This window comes from Falco cherrug, chromosome 5 (assembly GCF_023634085.1).
Source record: "Falco cherrug isolate bFalChe1 chromosome 5, bFalChe1.pri, whole genome shotgun sequence".
Classification (NCBI taxonomy): domain Eukaryota; kingdom Metazoa; phylum Chordata; class Aves; order Falconiformes; family Falconidae; genus Falco; species Falco cherrug.
Window position 1 is genome coordinate 47,674,519 of NC_073701.1, and position 15,347 is coordinate 47,689,865.

Below are 15,347 nucleotides of genomic sequence, written 5' to 3' on the forward strand. Positions count from 1 at the left end.
TGCTGTACCTGTATAATTTTTTTTCACCTTTACTTGTAAGCTCCTGTGAGGAGGGGTTGTAGGTCATTCCTACTGCATATAGGTCAGCAAGGAGTCCGTCCAGAGGACTTGTAAGCCTAGTGCAGGGGTCCTCAAACTATGGCCCGCGGGCCGGATACGGCCCCCCAGGGTCCTCAGTCCAGCCCCCGGTATTTATAGACCCCCCGGCCGGGGGCTGGGGGGGGGAAACCAAGCAGCCGCAGGTGACTGCCTCCCACTGCATCTGCGTGCCAGCCCCCTGCTTAAAAAGTTTGAGGACCCCTAGCCTAGTGCAATGAAGACTCCTCAGGGCAGACTTTCCTCTTTCTGAGGTCCTAATGCTGCTGTGGCAGCCCTGAAGTTAGAGAGGGAGGCAGGCAATCAAATCACATGCTGTGCTGAACTGGTTTGTGCACATTCATGGTACGTAGGTATGGTGACTAGATCTCAGTGCAACTCACAGTAAATGGGCTCTAGATTTTATCATGCAGCTGTGACACAAGGAATGAGGATGTATGTGAATTGTTTCATTACTTGTAGTACTTCTGAGAACTAACTCTTTGAAAGGAAGAAAGGTTAGAGGAGGTTCATTAGTCTTTACTATTGTTTTTTACATCTCAAGATGGTATTGTATGTCATTCTAGGTGCCTCTTCGGTATTTACTGGGAATGCTTTATATTAACTTCAGCCCCTTATGGGATCCTGTAATTGAACTCATAACGTGAGTATATGTGTGTACACGCTGCAGTCTGTGGTAGTCTCGCAGAATGTTCCTTCCATTGTTCTATGAAAAAAAGCTGAGGTAAAAATGTCTGATTTGGGGGGAGATCTGTGCATGGGAGCCTTCATGTGAAATAATCTGAAATTAATTTGATCTCTCAAATCTCAACCTGTGTAGACTTTAACTTAGTTTCTGATTTTTTTTCTTGCTATTAAAGGGAACTTAAAACAAATACAGTCAAATAGCATCAGTATTTTCAGTCAAAGGTAGCAGGATTTGATTAGTGTTTCACAAATGCTTAAAGGAGCAAGAAGTCCTTCTCAGTTTCCCTGTCTCTGACTCTTTTGTCCTTACTGGAAAACCTCTAAATCCTACTAAAGAGTAAGGAAGACTTACCATGGTGACAGCTGAGCTAAATACAGAAATCAGTGTCTGCTTTCAGCATGACGTTATCTTCTTGATTTTTCTCCTCTGTTATATGATTAAAAAGTATAGGATTTTCCCCTTCAAACTAGTGAATTAATAAAAATAATAAAAAAATAAACCAGCTCTTCAAAAGATATGTCCGTGCTAATTCTTCCTTTCGTTCTATATATTACTGTACAGAAGTCAGTAGAAAACTTGAGAACATTTTTTTCACTCAATTTGAGTTCATTTGAACTCATGAGATACAACCAGATTATGTTAATAACAATTGCCATTTGGGACCCATGAGTAAAGGCAAGGCAATGCCACAGCTGTATTGTGCAGATGTCCTGTCTTCAGACAGCCACATTAAAGCAGTGATCAAAGCCTTTGATTGTCTTAGTTGTTAACTTGCCTAGTGACACATGGCTTTTTTTATATTCTCTTTAATTTCATGCTGTCTTATGCTTTGTTAGTTCCCATGCAAAGGAAATGGAGAATAAACAGTTCTGGAAGGTCTTATATGAGCATTTGGAGAGGGCTGCTACCTATGCTGGTAAGTCACAGTTCCACCCAGCTAACTGTGAATGACATGACTCCTGTTTTTTATGGGCCCCAAATTTACATGTGATGGGGGAATTCAGAACCAGGGCTCTTGACTACCAGTGTCATGTGTAGGGCACGAATGGAGAGGCTTGGGAGAAAACTGTTAAATGCAGCTGTCTAAACAGGTACATGTCACCAAAAGTATTACTTTTGTAATGGGGGACTGCTTCCTTGTTACTGGCGATTATGAAGTAACCTGAGGAGATTTTCTTCATCTGTTGTATAGAAATGGAGCTGCAAAATGAACTAGATGAGCAGGAGGAAAGCATTGCTGAAACAGAAAGTGAGAAGATGCCAGAAGGAGAGGTGGGGACTGTCTTCCTGAAGCAACTGAGGACTAGAACAGATTGCAGCGAGCGGCTGGACCACACAAACTTCCGTTTTCTACTGTGGAAAGCACTGGAAAAGTTTCCAGACAGAGTGGAACCTAGGTCGAGGGAACTTTCCCCACTACTTTTGAGATTTATTAGGTAAGAAAGATTTACTTTTCAGTTGAGAAGGACACATTGCTTTCAACGTGTTGCTGAGCTTTAAGACTATGGCTATTGCATTATAGACTTTATTTCCTGAATGCATGGCTGATGAGGTGCCTGTTTCCAGTTAAAATAACTTTTTTGATTGAGTTGTAGAATCTGGTAAAAGCATCACACAAGAAGCAGGCTGAAATGAAACTGGCAGTACATTTGTGCTGCTCGATCTCTCGTTCATTTGAATTGTCACTGTCACAGCCTCACTACTCCATCAGGGAGTGATTTCAGTGGAAATAAATTTCCTTTTTTTAATGTGAAAATACATTTTAATGTGGAATCAGAGAAAATCAAAGTATTTTCCCCAGGACTGGAAAAATACTGGTTTTGTTAGAGGTCGACTCAATTTCCTTCCCCTGGAGGGAGAGCAGTGGGTGCTTGTATGCTTGATTATGTATGATTGTTCCCTTTAATAGCAAGGCGTGCACATATCAGATATTGTGGTGCATATGGGGTAGATGTGATCTCTTGGCAGAGGAAGGTTTCTCATATTCCTTTTCCATGATTAGAAAACCTATGTTTTGCTTTCCTTCCAGAAAAAATCAAATCATACTGTAGTAAGTTATTTTCCTCACTCTCACGCTGCCATTCGCTGTTCACCTGCCTGCTCAAGCAACCACAAGCACCGTGCCCTCCATATAACCTCTTTACAGACCTGTAGTAACTCAGTGACTCAGTCTCTCTTCTCCTTTCCACCAGTTACCTCCAGTCTCCTTTAGTGTATTTGGTCACTGCCTTATATCTCTGTAACTTGTAGGCAAAGAAGCATATACTTGCTGAAATAGGAGTTTTTAGCCGTATAGTTTCCTAAAATACAGTGCTGTAAATGAGAATGGTGGATTGTGTAGTTTTTAGTTATTCTTGTGCAGAAACCCTGAAAAATGCTATGCTGCTTAATTACTTCCTTCTTTTTGTTTTTGGTTTGGTTTGGTGTTTGTTTAAACACAGAAATGAGTACTACCCAGCAGATTCATTAGTGGCTCCATCTCAGGATCTTAGAAAGAAAACTACTGGTACAGTGGTAGCAAAAGAAAAATCTAGTGAAGAGGTGAATGATGTTGCTATGGAGGAGGAGGAGGAAGAAGAAAAAGAAGGGGAACCAATTACTTTAGGACTACCGAAAAAGAAAACAAGAAGAGCTGCTGCTAAGTAAGTATTTTTAGTTTTCCCTTGCTAGTACTTTCACAGAAAGGCAAATTCAGCAGCTCGTCTTGAGATAAAAAGATAAAAGCAATATTTTTATATATATTACTTTTTCTTCTTTTGCTTGCACTTTGTAATTTTTCAGTGGATTATAAGCACTTCAGAGTGAGAAACGCTGCCTGCACAGTACTAAACATCTAAAGATGCTGCTCAGGCTTTATCGCTATCTCATTACCTGCTGACAGTCTGTGGTTTGTGTTACTTTAAGCAAAAGTTATGTGGTATTCTGAAGTTTTCAGAGGCTATTGTAGCTGCATTCCCTTGACTTCTCTCTGTGTGTTGGTCTTCTAAAATCATGGGTATCGCTAAACACTTTGAAAAATGACACTATTTGTTCAGGTATTTTAATACTGGGATTCTGCCATTGCCTACCTGTTAAAAATCTTTGTCCTGGTGTTTTTCTTGGGGACAAAGATTTTTATTTGGTGGTGTTTTAGAAGCTACAGAAGCTGTTGTAGTGTCATTGTTTGCAGTGCTGAATACATGGAGAAAATGACTTTGTATGAATTCTCCACAATTTCTGTAATCAGTCTTTTTGCTCTGATGACCTCTGTCAAATGTCCATTACAAATACATCACAAAGATTTGTGTTTTGCCACTTTTTCTGCAAAGGATGGCCCTTGTAATGACAGAATTTCAAAATGTCACCTTACATGTTAGAACACAAATATTTGATGTGTAACCTGAATTGTCATTTAATCCCAGGTGTCTTAGAGGTGTTTCATTTTGTTCCCAGATTCTGACTCTTATCTGCAGATTAGCAGCAATTAAAATACAGTGTCAGTCCATGATGTTTTGTTAATTTTTTTTATTCAACCTCCATCTCAAAATGTCCATGTGCTTAAGTGGAAACATTAGTTCCTGGTGGCAGTAACAAAGGCATAGAAGACTTGGGGGAGGCGTGTTTATGAGTTCTGGAGTGACCTCCCTTCATCTTGGTCCTGGATAGTTCATGCGGTCAGGGCTGTGCCGCGGAAGGAGAGCCCTGGCAGGGCTGTACCCTGGCTGTGAGGTCTGGCCGAGGCAGCGGGAGGACCCACGCCTGCCCCAAGCTCAACACGGCGTTGCTGGAAGGCATCGTACTCATCCTTTGGCTGAGCCCAGCCATGGAGTAAGGTGGCCCAGCTAAGTGTCTGGGGAGTTCAGTGTAAACTACCAGGGTGAGCAGCTGTGTGAGAACAGCCTGGGTCAGCCCCGCAGTGTATATGGTAGAGGAGATCTCACACCTTCCTTATCCTTGTCATCTCTCTCACCTCCCCTAAAGTGGAGGTGGGGTAGCACAACCACTTGTAGAGGATCTGCCATTGGTGCTTACAGCTTGGCGTAAGTCCAGCACAGCCTGTGGCTAAACGCAGCCTTTCATGTTGCTAGAGTGAAGTGGGCACCAGTTAAGGACAAGTGAATAAATAAAGAGGTAAATTCACTTGTTTGGTGTTCCAGGCTGGGCTGGCAGAGAGTAGTAAGCTGCATCCTGCCTGTTTATATTCCTTTTTCGTCAAAAGCAGAGGCCATCTAGTGCTACTGAGGAAATGGCCTTCTCTGTGCAGTAAAGTGACATTTGGAAGGAGCTGCTTAGGAGAGGGAACGGGATACCTGTGTCTCTGAAATGGAGGCCTGTAGACTTGGGATCCTCTTGCTTTGGGGGTTTTTGTGTGTTTGTTTCTCTTTCTTGTTAATCATAAAAATTCCCCGTTTGTTTATGGTAATGCAGGATTGTCTCTTCTGGTCATTTTAAAAAATAACTGTTCTGTTTTGTTTTGTTTCGTTTTACAGGCAACTAATAGCCCACTTACAAGTTTTCTCTAAATTCTCGAATCCTCGTGCATTGTATCTGGAGCAGAAATTGAATGCATTATATACTCAGGTGATGCTGTTTGCTGGCTTTTAGAATTACTGCTAATAAACTCATTTGAATGCAGTGTCTGAGACTACAGAAACGTGCCATTTTCTGAACCGAGCTGTCCTTGAGAGTGCTTTCTAGCAGGCGTCACTTGAAATGAGCCCCTTTAGCGAAGACCTGCTTTTGAGATAACTGGCTTCATTTGCCAGGAGTGGCTCATGCATACAGATCCGGCAGCTGACAAGTAGTAGTCTTTGGCATGGTGGAGGAGTGGCTGTAGAGGGAGGCTGTTGCACTTGCACAGCAGGATCTGGAAGAGGATTTTGAACCCAACGACTGAGGAAGGTCTGAGGAGATTTGTCCTTGTCTTACAGTGTTGTGTCTAAAAAGAACATAGTTGGTGTCAACAACAGATTGTTTTGCATCAAAAAACGGAAATGGAGTTTCTTCTTGAAGGATACTCAGTTTGATAAGATTCCTTTTTGAGGAACTTCCCTGAAGGAACTGTCAAAAATATGACTCTGAGGAGGGATTCTCAGTCTTTATCCTACACTCCTTAAAAGGCCACTTTATTAGTTTTACTGGGGTTTCTTAGTTCCTGAATTGTGGATTTGTTCACATCATTAGGGTTTGCTCTAATTGTTCCCAATTTGTGTTCTCTCAGGCTGTGTCAGTGGGCTGTAGAACTGTATTAAATGGTACAAACCTGTTAGTTCCCTGATTTCCACCCAGTGTGGGAGTTGGAAATCAATTACTCTGCAAATTTGAGAATGTAATGAACATTCCCTCTGTTTCAATCAACCTTAGAGGTTTGCTTAGGAAAAGAGTGAGTTGGTCCATGTGTTTGCTTGCCTGTATTCTTAGGAAAATATTGGACAGATGTGTACAGTTCAAAACAGTGTGAAGAAGAGCCTGATGTAAGAAGAGAGATTTCTTCATCGCTTACTGTTTGCCATTTCTCTGTCTTAACATATGTATTGTCATGGCTGGTGTGTCCATCTGGCATAGGGATGTCATGGAGAAGTGACCTTTGATGATTCTAGCCTGTGCTGTTTGGTAGGAGACTGACGAACCGATAAGGGTGCTGCCTGGGGAAATTATCTGTATTTCTTAATGTCTAGGTTATGAGGAGTCATCTTCGAGAGAGGACAAATCTCAGTAAGACTTTGTATATCAAGACTTAGGAGTTATTTTTTGTTTGGCCCAGGAAAGAAATACAAGTGTCTTGTGATGGTTTGGCAGTCTGCATTTTAATCCAGTCTCCCCAGGTATACAAGTGGTAACTGATTTTGGACACTGAAAACGCAGGCTGACAGTGGTCCAAAAGACAATTATGAAAACCCAGATATTATAACTGTCCTGTGTAGAGGGCAGGGAAAGCATATATGAACTACCAGCAACTATGTCCACTTTTTATGAGTGACAGTTGTATATTCACATCTTAGCTTTATATCGCAACACATGCATTGTTTCCATTTTGCTAAGTTAGTCCAAAACCTGGTTGACCTTGGAGCCTGTGGGTGGTTTCACTATTTTTCAGTGATCTCTCTTGTCTTCTAGATAGGGACTGATTTTCTTTCTTTTGTGATTTGCAGTTACTGTCCCATCAAGACCAGAATGTACAAAGAATAGCTCTTGACTGTATAATGACATACAAGCATCCTCATCTACTGCCATACAGGTAAAAGCCTTTATATTATATTAGCATCAGTGAATGAGCCTGCTGTCATATCAGAAGCCTGCTTGGGGTCAGTTGCCTCAAAGAGAGAGCCTTTCCTGTATTTGTTGAAGGCGTATGTATAAATTTTAATTTTAGCCAGCTCTGTATTTCCTATCTGAAACAGGAAATAAGGACTTGATGTTGGTCAGTCTCTTTCGTTTACAGAAAAATGGCAACACTTTCATTCTGTCTCAGAATAGTGTGAGCATAGTACTTGAATAATTTTCAGAGGTCTTCTATATTGATGATTTATAACCACCCAGAGAAAGTGACAGCATAAAATGGTATTTATGGTTGAATAATCTCTTCAGATTGTGTCCAGGAAATACTTCCCTACATAATTACCTTGAACTTGCTGGCTTTTTAAAATATTTTTTGATAAAAGGGTGGCAACATAGTATGTTAATATTTTGTATACAGCATACATTAGATAGGTAGGTAATTAGATATAGATGCATGTGTATGTCTGTCTGTCTGTTTGTTTTTATAACACTACCTGCCCTCGAAGAATGTTTATTACTTTCAGGGAGAACTTGGAACGGCTACTGGAGGACAAGAGTTTTAAGGAGGAAATAGTCCATTTCAGTATTTCTGAGGAGACCGCAGTAGTAAAAATGGAGCATCGCCCAGATCTTATCCCTGTTCTTATGAGGTGTGTTACGAAGTGTGGGCTTAAAAGTTTCATGTCAAAGTACCATGAACAGAGATGTAAGGCTGCTGCTTCTCATTTTAAACAGTTGAAATACACCTATGGTTAATGGTATAGCTTGACCACTTAGTTTGAGATGTTCTCTGTGGATTCCTTATTGGCACATTACATAAATGTGTTAATACAAATGGTATTTTCTTTAAAAACAGTTTTTTGGTAAATACTATTTCTGCTAAGGCTTACAGAGAACTGTGAGAACATTTCAGTTCACTGAGCATTGCCACTTATTTTTATTAAGATATAGTGATGCAAGTTGTCATGGAGATAACTAGTTTTATACCTGAAGTCTCCAGCAAAGCTTCCATTGCAGTAGCAGAAGCTGATCTTTCACTGCAGTGTTTTTGGGTAATGTGTACTAATTCAGTGGAGACCCTGAATCGGGGACTTCCATTCAGGTTGTTCTCGCTAGAGAATACTTTTCAATAGAGTTTCTGCAGAATAAGAGGCTAGGAAACAGATGGCTTGCTGAAAGCTAACACAACCTCTTCTTTTACTCTTGAAGAATTCTCTATGGCAGAATGAGAAACAAAACAGGGAACAAAACACAGGGCAAGTCTTCAGCAGCCACTCGCATGTCAATCGTTCTGCGATTTCTTGCTGGTTCACTGCCAGAAGAGATAAGGATGTTCTTGGATCTGCTCTTTGAAGCTGTGAAGCAATTCAGTAATGGTAGGTACTGGCATTAGAACCTGGGGGTTTGGTGCTTCCTGACCTGTAGAGATGTGGGAGGATAAATAGGCTTAGTACTGTTATGTGCTTCAGTGTGTCCCTAACGGTGCCTTGGAAGGATGAAAGGATAAAAGTAAACTTTTGGTAAGGACTTCGATTCCCCTGAGTTTTTTCACGATTGCTCTGTTTTACAGGGCCAAGGTCAGAGAAACTGAATGACTTGCCACAGCTGTGGAAGTAAGCTGTAACAGGTCAAGAATGAGCAATCGCTGGCATCGTAGCCTAGCCTGTGTATGATGGCAATAAAAGGTGTAAAGTGCTCAGATACTGTAGCAGAGGGAGATGTCTGAGTGTCACAAGGAGATGGAGACCCAGAGTTGACCTTATTTAAAAAGTGAATGTGAGGATCTGTCATTTAGGGCCAGATTATACTACTTCTCATTTGAAAATTATTTTTGGTAGTGGGCATCTTTGTGGTGCTTCTCTAAATAAGTTGCTGTCCCTTTGCCTACTGCAGGGCCTTGCCAGACTGCGGTGCTTCGAAGTATGTCAGAGCTGGACTTAGCTAAAGTCCTGCCTCTTGGGCGTCAGCATAGCCTCTTTAACAGTCTTGAAGTTGTATTGAGAAACATGGGACATTTGATCCATCAATACCTGCCTGAAATTCTACAGATACTGCTCTGCATGACAGCTGTGGTGTCCCGCATTCTTCAGCAGAGAGAGAAGGTACAGTATGTATGCAAACGATACACAAACAAACATAAATTTAATTCCTTTCTCTTCTTGACCGCTTAGCTTGCACATGTACGCACACTTATACTGGCTCAGGTAAAGATAAGCTTTAATGCCAGCATGGAGTGAAGCTTAGTAATTAGATATCTGTCAAAATAGAGGCCAGTGATACTTGAAAATGCTACAGGGCTCAGGCAGTGCAGGCAGAGTTAATGTATTTAGAAAGCTGCTTTGGACTGCATTTTTGTTTGAGTTACTGAAGAGAGAGTTGAGGGGGATCTCTGCATTGCTACCTCTGCCTGCTCTGTGGAGGCATGGGCACGAGGGAGAGCTAAATGATTTCTTATGAGGATATAACAGGGTCTTATGGCTGGAAGTTGAAATTGGCCTTAAAGATGTAGCTTCTTCAAACATTTTTGAATGGAAGGAGAGGATTAAAAGTTCCTTGCCTGAGGACTTTAGAGCAAAACTTGTCTTTGAGGTGTTTTGTTGCAGTGCTAGACCCCAGGGGAGTTCTGCGATGTGGATGATCATAGAGATTATCTACAGTGATTGTCTCCTGTCGTACATGCCTTCATGTATATGAGAACATGCTTTCAGCACACTAGAAGTACGTTCAGCTCTGTATCAGGAGTAGCCATGTTTATCCCGTGTCACAATCTGGGTCTCAGCCAGGTATCTGCAGAACACTGCGAATATTTTTTTCCCTTGCTCTGTAATGGCTGTACGTGCAGAAAGGGTCAGGTGAGGAAAACATTCTGTTAAAGCTTGGCTGCACCTAGAGATATGGGGCATGTTGCCTTACTGCTGTCCTGTGTGCAGGAGGGCAGCACAGAGATTCCTGAGCTCTAGCCCAGCTATATCGGGGGGGGTCTGTTGCCAGCTGTTTGGAAACTATGACATTGAGCCAGGCTTTTCTGTCTTTCTGAAACAAGTGCCTTTGCCAGGCTTCGATCCAAATAGGAAAAGGAAAGCTTGAGTCTGGTCTGGTGCAGAGCCTGGTATATATTAGGTGCTAAACAAGCAAACTGTACAGTTGTCGTCATCACTGTGACGTTGAAAGGAATTACGCGATGATAGACTGAGCAATTGGTGTTAGGTAATGAATGTGTTGTCAGTACATGTGCGTGTTCTTGCCAAGGCTGATCTGTAAGCGTCTGAGGATTGAACTTGCCTTGAAAACAATCCATCAAACAAAGCAAGCCCTTGCAGTCAGGCAGCATCCAAGGTCCTATTGTTGCCTGCAGGCTGCACAGAACCTAGTAACTGTCTTCATAATGAAGGGGACAAGTGAATTTCAGGACAGGAGCATCCCACAGTCTGACTTAAGCAGTGGATTGCATGCATCTACATGATTTAAACTGGGAAAGGAGTTTTAAAAGCTGCTTCATCCATTGCTAAGAGAGTCTCATTTTTGCTAGGGTTACTGTGGTAATCCTGTCATGGCTGTGTAATGTATGGAATGACAGTCTGTCATTTGTCTGAACTTTAGCACTTCATTAGCCCATGAGATGTTAAAAGCTCAAGGAAAGTGTGAGAAAACTGTTTACCTTGGCTAATGATTAGAAGACATCCTTGGAGTTTGAGAGTAATTTACTGCAGGCTGATACTGCCTGGAGAGTTAAATGTCAACTTTGACCATTTTGAGCCAAGTTATTAATTTACTGTTTCCTACTGATTGTATTCAGTATTGAGTCTGTTTGTCTTCTCAAAGACTTGATCTTAGAGGACTGCTCTTCTGGTGACTGAACAGTGAGAGACAAAATTATTTCACTTGGGGGTCAGCATTAGCAATAGCAGCCTGGTTTGTGCTTTCTTTGGCCCTTCAAGCAGCTCATTTGCTGTCTGGAAGGTGGTTGTACACCATTATAGACATTCAGCACAGCTTGGGAGGTCCTGGGCAAGAGCATGTTTGTTTCCTTTTTCACCATCTCCTTTTTGTCTTTTTACCTGCTATTTTGGGTACAAAGGTGGTATAGAAGAGTATTGCATGGTAGAGGATAGTGTCTTTAGAAGTCCATAGGTACATCGGATAAAAAAACTGTGATGTCTTTCAGTGAGACTTTGTCACCAAAGCTGCTTTGTAAAATAAGAGATACAAGTGTTTGTGTGGTGGATCATGATATGTACTGCAGACCCTAAGGAACCCAAGACATAGCTCCAGTCTCTGATAGGTGCCTTTACTTGCTTTGACATGGCTCTGTTGTTTCCGAGACCTGGAGTTCAGTACCTCTGCGCTGTGGAGCTACCTCATGTGTTTGTGCCATGAGCTGCACTGCGCAGTATGGAAATAATTTAGGTGACTCAAGTCAAGTCTTTTCTGAAGGAAAAAGAGTCAGAACACAGCAGTGCATGAATAACTTCATTGTTAGCTGCGTGGCTGGTTTCCTTATTGAAAATGCTTTTCCCAAGAAAGGCTATGGAATGTAACAACTAAATGGGTACAGAAAGCATCCTCCTCTAACCAAATGCTGTACTCCACCCACACACCACTGGAGGAAGTGATTCACATTCTTGCCTTCTCTATTTCTCCCCCTTCTCATTGTCTGTTGACTTATTTTCTTCCCAGTAGATCTCAGCATGCAAAATACAACTTTGCTTTCAAGAGCTGATTTGGGTCCTTTCCTGTGTAAACCAGAGTTATTTAAGTGTTAGGGCTAGAAATGTAACTGTGGTGTAGTGTCACAGCACTAGCGAAACTATCAAGCTGTAACAAGGTCTTTTACCATCTCATACCAACATACTCTTCGGCCGGTCCCTCTGCTGCCTTCTCCTGTTCTCTCCTCACCCAGGGTGCTGTTCTCTCTCCCCTCTGCTTTTTCCACGTCTCTTCCTTGTCCTCTCTCTCTTCACTGGCTGCCCAACCTCTTACCAGAACCAGCCACAGCTGCACCTTGTCTACATCGGCCAACCCACCACCCCTGAAGCCAGCCCACAGCTGTATGTTATCAATGATAATTAACCCAGCTTCATTCTTCTACAGTGTAGCTTTATGTATTTTGTCCAAAAAGGGCAGGTGCTACTTCAAACCTGTCAGCACGGATTTTCACGAGCAGAAGGAGTCCTGTGAAACTGACTCAGTGCAGGAAATAGGCACCTCTTAGAAAAATTCAGGTCAGCTGTGAGAGGTAGATTGCTGCTGTGAACAAGTTACAGGAGAAAACAGAAGAACATTGTGATAGTTCCAGCAGAGATTGTATCTGGTTAGTGAATTGCTGTGTTTAATTTCAGAGCAAGTAGGTAGTAGCTGTTCTGCAGAGCTCTTATTGGGGTGGTTTTTTTGTTCTGTTTTTACAGGTTCAACCTAGGTTAATTAATCCACTGAAGAATTTGAGACGTCTTGGACTCAAGCTTGTGGCAGAGTTTTTTTCTGATTATGAGACCTACAGCTTTAGTGTGGAAGAGATTGATGCAGTTTTCCATGCAGTGGTATGGCCTCAGGTAAGTGTCAATCATTCTTCCAAACAGCTTGTGTGTAACACGTATCATGCAGAAAACTCTAGCCGCACTGGAGTCCATCGTGTCAGCTATGTTCGTCACAAGATTGGATATGGCCTGGACAGATTCTGGCATTCTGATTTGTCTGTGCAAGGCCAGTTTCTTGGTTTGTCTGATTAGTTCTGAAATAATCAAGTCACGGGCTAAAGTACAAATTAATTCATCTGAATAAAATGCATGCCATTTTTCTGATCTTTAACCGCATAAGCAGACTTCTTCCCTGGATACTTCAGGGAAGCAAAATTATACTTGTCCCTTCTAGGCAGACTTTGCTACTTTTCTGTGTGACAGTTACTGGGCCTGTGGTAGGGGACTGCAGAAACAAATGCTGCTGCAGGAAAGGAATGACCCCAGCATGGTCTGTCAGTGGGCTGTGTGCTCTTACGCCTCCCTGCTGGGAGTCCCGTGTGAGCACAGCAACAAAGCACACAGGGTTGTGGCCTTCACCAGAGAAATTCAGATTGCCTCTGAGCTGGGAAAATGTACTACTGTGAGAGGAAGAGAGAACACACAGTATGGAAAATGAAATTGTGCTGGCTGTTTCGGTGCACTGGGCTCTGAGGTTATCAGGGAGTGCCTATACCAGCTGCTGGGTTGTCTCTGCTCTAAAAGCAGTCATCTCCACCCAAAGAGTAGCTGAGCAAGATGGGCTCACCCCAACAAAACTGTTTCACTGGGGCTTTTGAGGTATCCAAATGTTCAGCTTCCTTCAGCAGAAAAGCCTGAGTAACAGGCTTTTTTTAAAAACAGGAGTAACTGCTGTGGTCTATGAAACCCCAGATCTGCTTCTCTAGATACCGTGTTTGTTTACTGCTACCCTGTTTCTTTGCTGTACCAATAATAATATGCAACGTATAGTATGTGTATGTGGAAAAACAACAGATAAAATGGTTTCAGGTAGTGCATATACCTCTGAATTTCACTGGGCTGAGCCACAGCAACAAAGTTCTTGGTTTGTCCATGGGGTCTTTTCAAGGCCAGGGTGCCACCTGGGCAAAGCAGTGAACATTTACTGCAGTCCCAGAGCAGTTCAGGCATGTGGTTCAGGCTTTAAGTCAGCAAAGAACTTAATGCTTTCAGGGAGAATTGGGTTTGGAAATGCTGAGTTAGTCTGAAAAAGATGTAAAATTGTTGTTAAATAGAATTTCTGTTGTCCCCATAGGTGTCAGGGAGATGGAGATGGTTTTGGAGCTTGGATGGTAGTATGACCCAGGAGCTCCCTCTAGAGGGAGTCTCTGCCAATGAACTCCATGAAGATTTGTTGGACTTGTGTGCTTTCCTTTTTTAAGGCTATGGAGCAGAGGTGTATTAAAAACTCGTGGAGAGAGCAAATTGTTTTAAGCCTGTTGTACTTGGAACTGGAGTTTGCTGCTCTTCATACCGCAGGACTTGCAGAGGCTTAGTATCATTAGCCTGCACAGCAGCATTCCTGCAGGGCTGGGTTAACAGTTTACTTTTCATTGTACATCATTCAGAAAAGCTCTGTTCTGTGCAGAGCAATAACGTTACCGGCCTTTGGGTGCAGGAGTAGAAACTTTCTAAGACCCTGGCTGTGACTGTCGGACCTGCCTTCTTTGGTGTTATGCTCAGATCTTGAGCCCAGACTGAGCTAGTCCAAACTTCACATGCATCATGCTGGCTATTGCCTCTGAATGCAGTGGAGCCTTTTCTGCCTGTGTGTTCAGTAATGGTGTCCTGCTGACAGTCCAGCTGTGGTCAGGGTGACTTGTGTGCAGCCTGTTGGGTTGCAGAGTGGCAGTGAGGAGGGAGCCAGACCTGTGTACTAGGTCTCTTTAGCCTGTGTCCAGTCACATGAAGGAGCAGCAGCTACTGTGTGGGTCTTAGGCTGCACAACTGTTAGGTGAGGTTGTTTTAGACACAGAACCCTGTTAGGAAATCCCATTCCTGGGATGCAGTGCAGTGCTTGAGCCTCTCTCTGAGCAGAGAGGGCGCTTTTGTAGCAGTGAGGCCATGCAGACACAGAGCAGATGCTGTAATGGCAGGTGCTGTGGTCAGGGCATAGGAAGTATGGGGAGGAGTGAGTCTTGGGTGTTGCGCTTGAAATCTCATAGGTATATCTGGGAAGCATTGCTAGGTCTCTGCAGCAAGTGAGAGCCTCGATGGGGAGCCAGTTTCAAGTGGAAGGCAAAAATGGTAGCTGGAATAGTGTGTAAATAGGAGTAAGATAATCAAAGAGGCATTCCACAAATAGGGAGGAAGCTGGAAAAATGATCATGAAGTTACTTTCTTAAAAAAAGGTAGACTGTAGATTTTAATGAGGTTTTTGTTAGAGATGAGGATTTTAAATGGCTTTACCTACTTGTGTTGGTATCTGATTTTTATCTCCTTTAGGTCTGCAGATTGGCTTCAGAGAGTCAATATTCTCCAACTTTTCTGCTCAAACTCATTCACACCTGGAGTAAGAATCCCAGGTAAGTGTTCTCCTCACAAAGAAGCAGAAGTATTTCTGAGTACCAAAAAATCAAGGAAAAAAGAGCACAGTAACAGGTTATAAATAATTGTGTCAAAACCCATTTTTTCTTTTTTCCATTAGACTGCTATTCTTTTTATAGCAGTTCAGAAGCCTTCCAGTTTATGCAGTTGCTGTCATTTTAGTGGGCTGCTTTTCCCATATATTAACAACTAAGCACATATGTAGCCCAAACCCAGCTGACTGGTGAGGAGGTGGGCTGACCTTT

The 15,347-nt window shown here is 42.5% G+C and overlaps 1 protein-coding gene across 1 annotated transcript in view; it reads left to right on the forward strand.

Moving 5' to 3' along the window:
* Window positions 1-15,347, forward strand: part of UTP20 (UTP20 small subunit processome component) — a 65,033-nt gene that overhangs the window by 18,999 nt on the left and 30,687 nt on the right. The window contains exons 19-29 of the mRNA XM_055710974.1: window positions 663-739; window positions 1,621-1,700; window positions 1,977-2,220; window positions 3,226-3,426; window positions 5,254-5,344; window positions 6,916-7,001; window positions 7,567-7,692; window positions 8,252-8,418; window positions 8,936-9,144; window positions 12,448-12,591; window positions 15,001-15,080. Of these exons, the coding sequence (XP_055566949.1) occupies window positions 663-739; window positions 1,621-1,700; window positions 1,977-2,220; window positions 3,226-3,426; window positions 5,254-5,344; window positions 6,916-7,001; window positions 7,567-7,692; window positions 8,252-8,418; window positions 8,936-9,144; window positions 12,448-12,591; window positions 15,001-15,080 (1,505 nt within the window). The remainder of the gene's footprint in view (window positions 1-662; window positions 740-1,620; window positions 1,701-1,976; window positions 2,221-3,225; window positions 3,427-5,253; window positions 5,345-6,915; window positions 7,002-7,566; window positions 7,693-8,251; window positions 8,419-8,935; window positions 9,145-12,447; window positions 12,592-15,000; window positions 15,081-15,347) is intronic.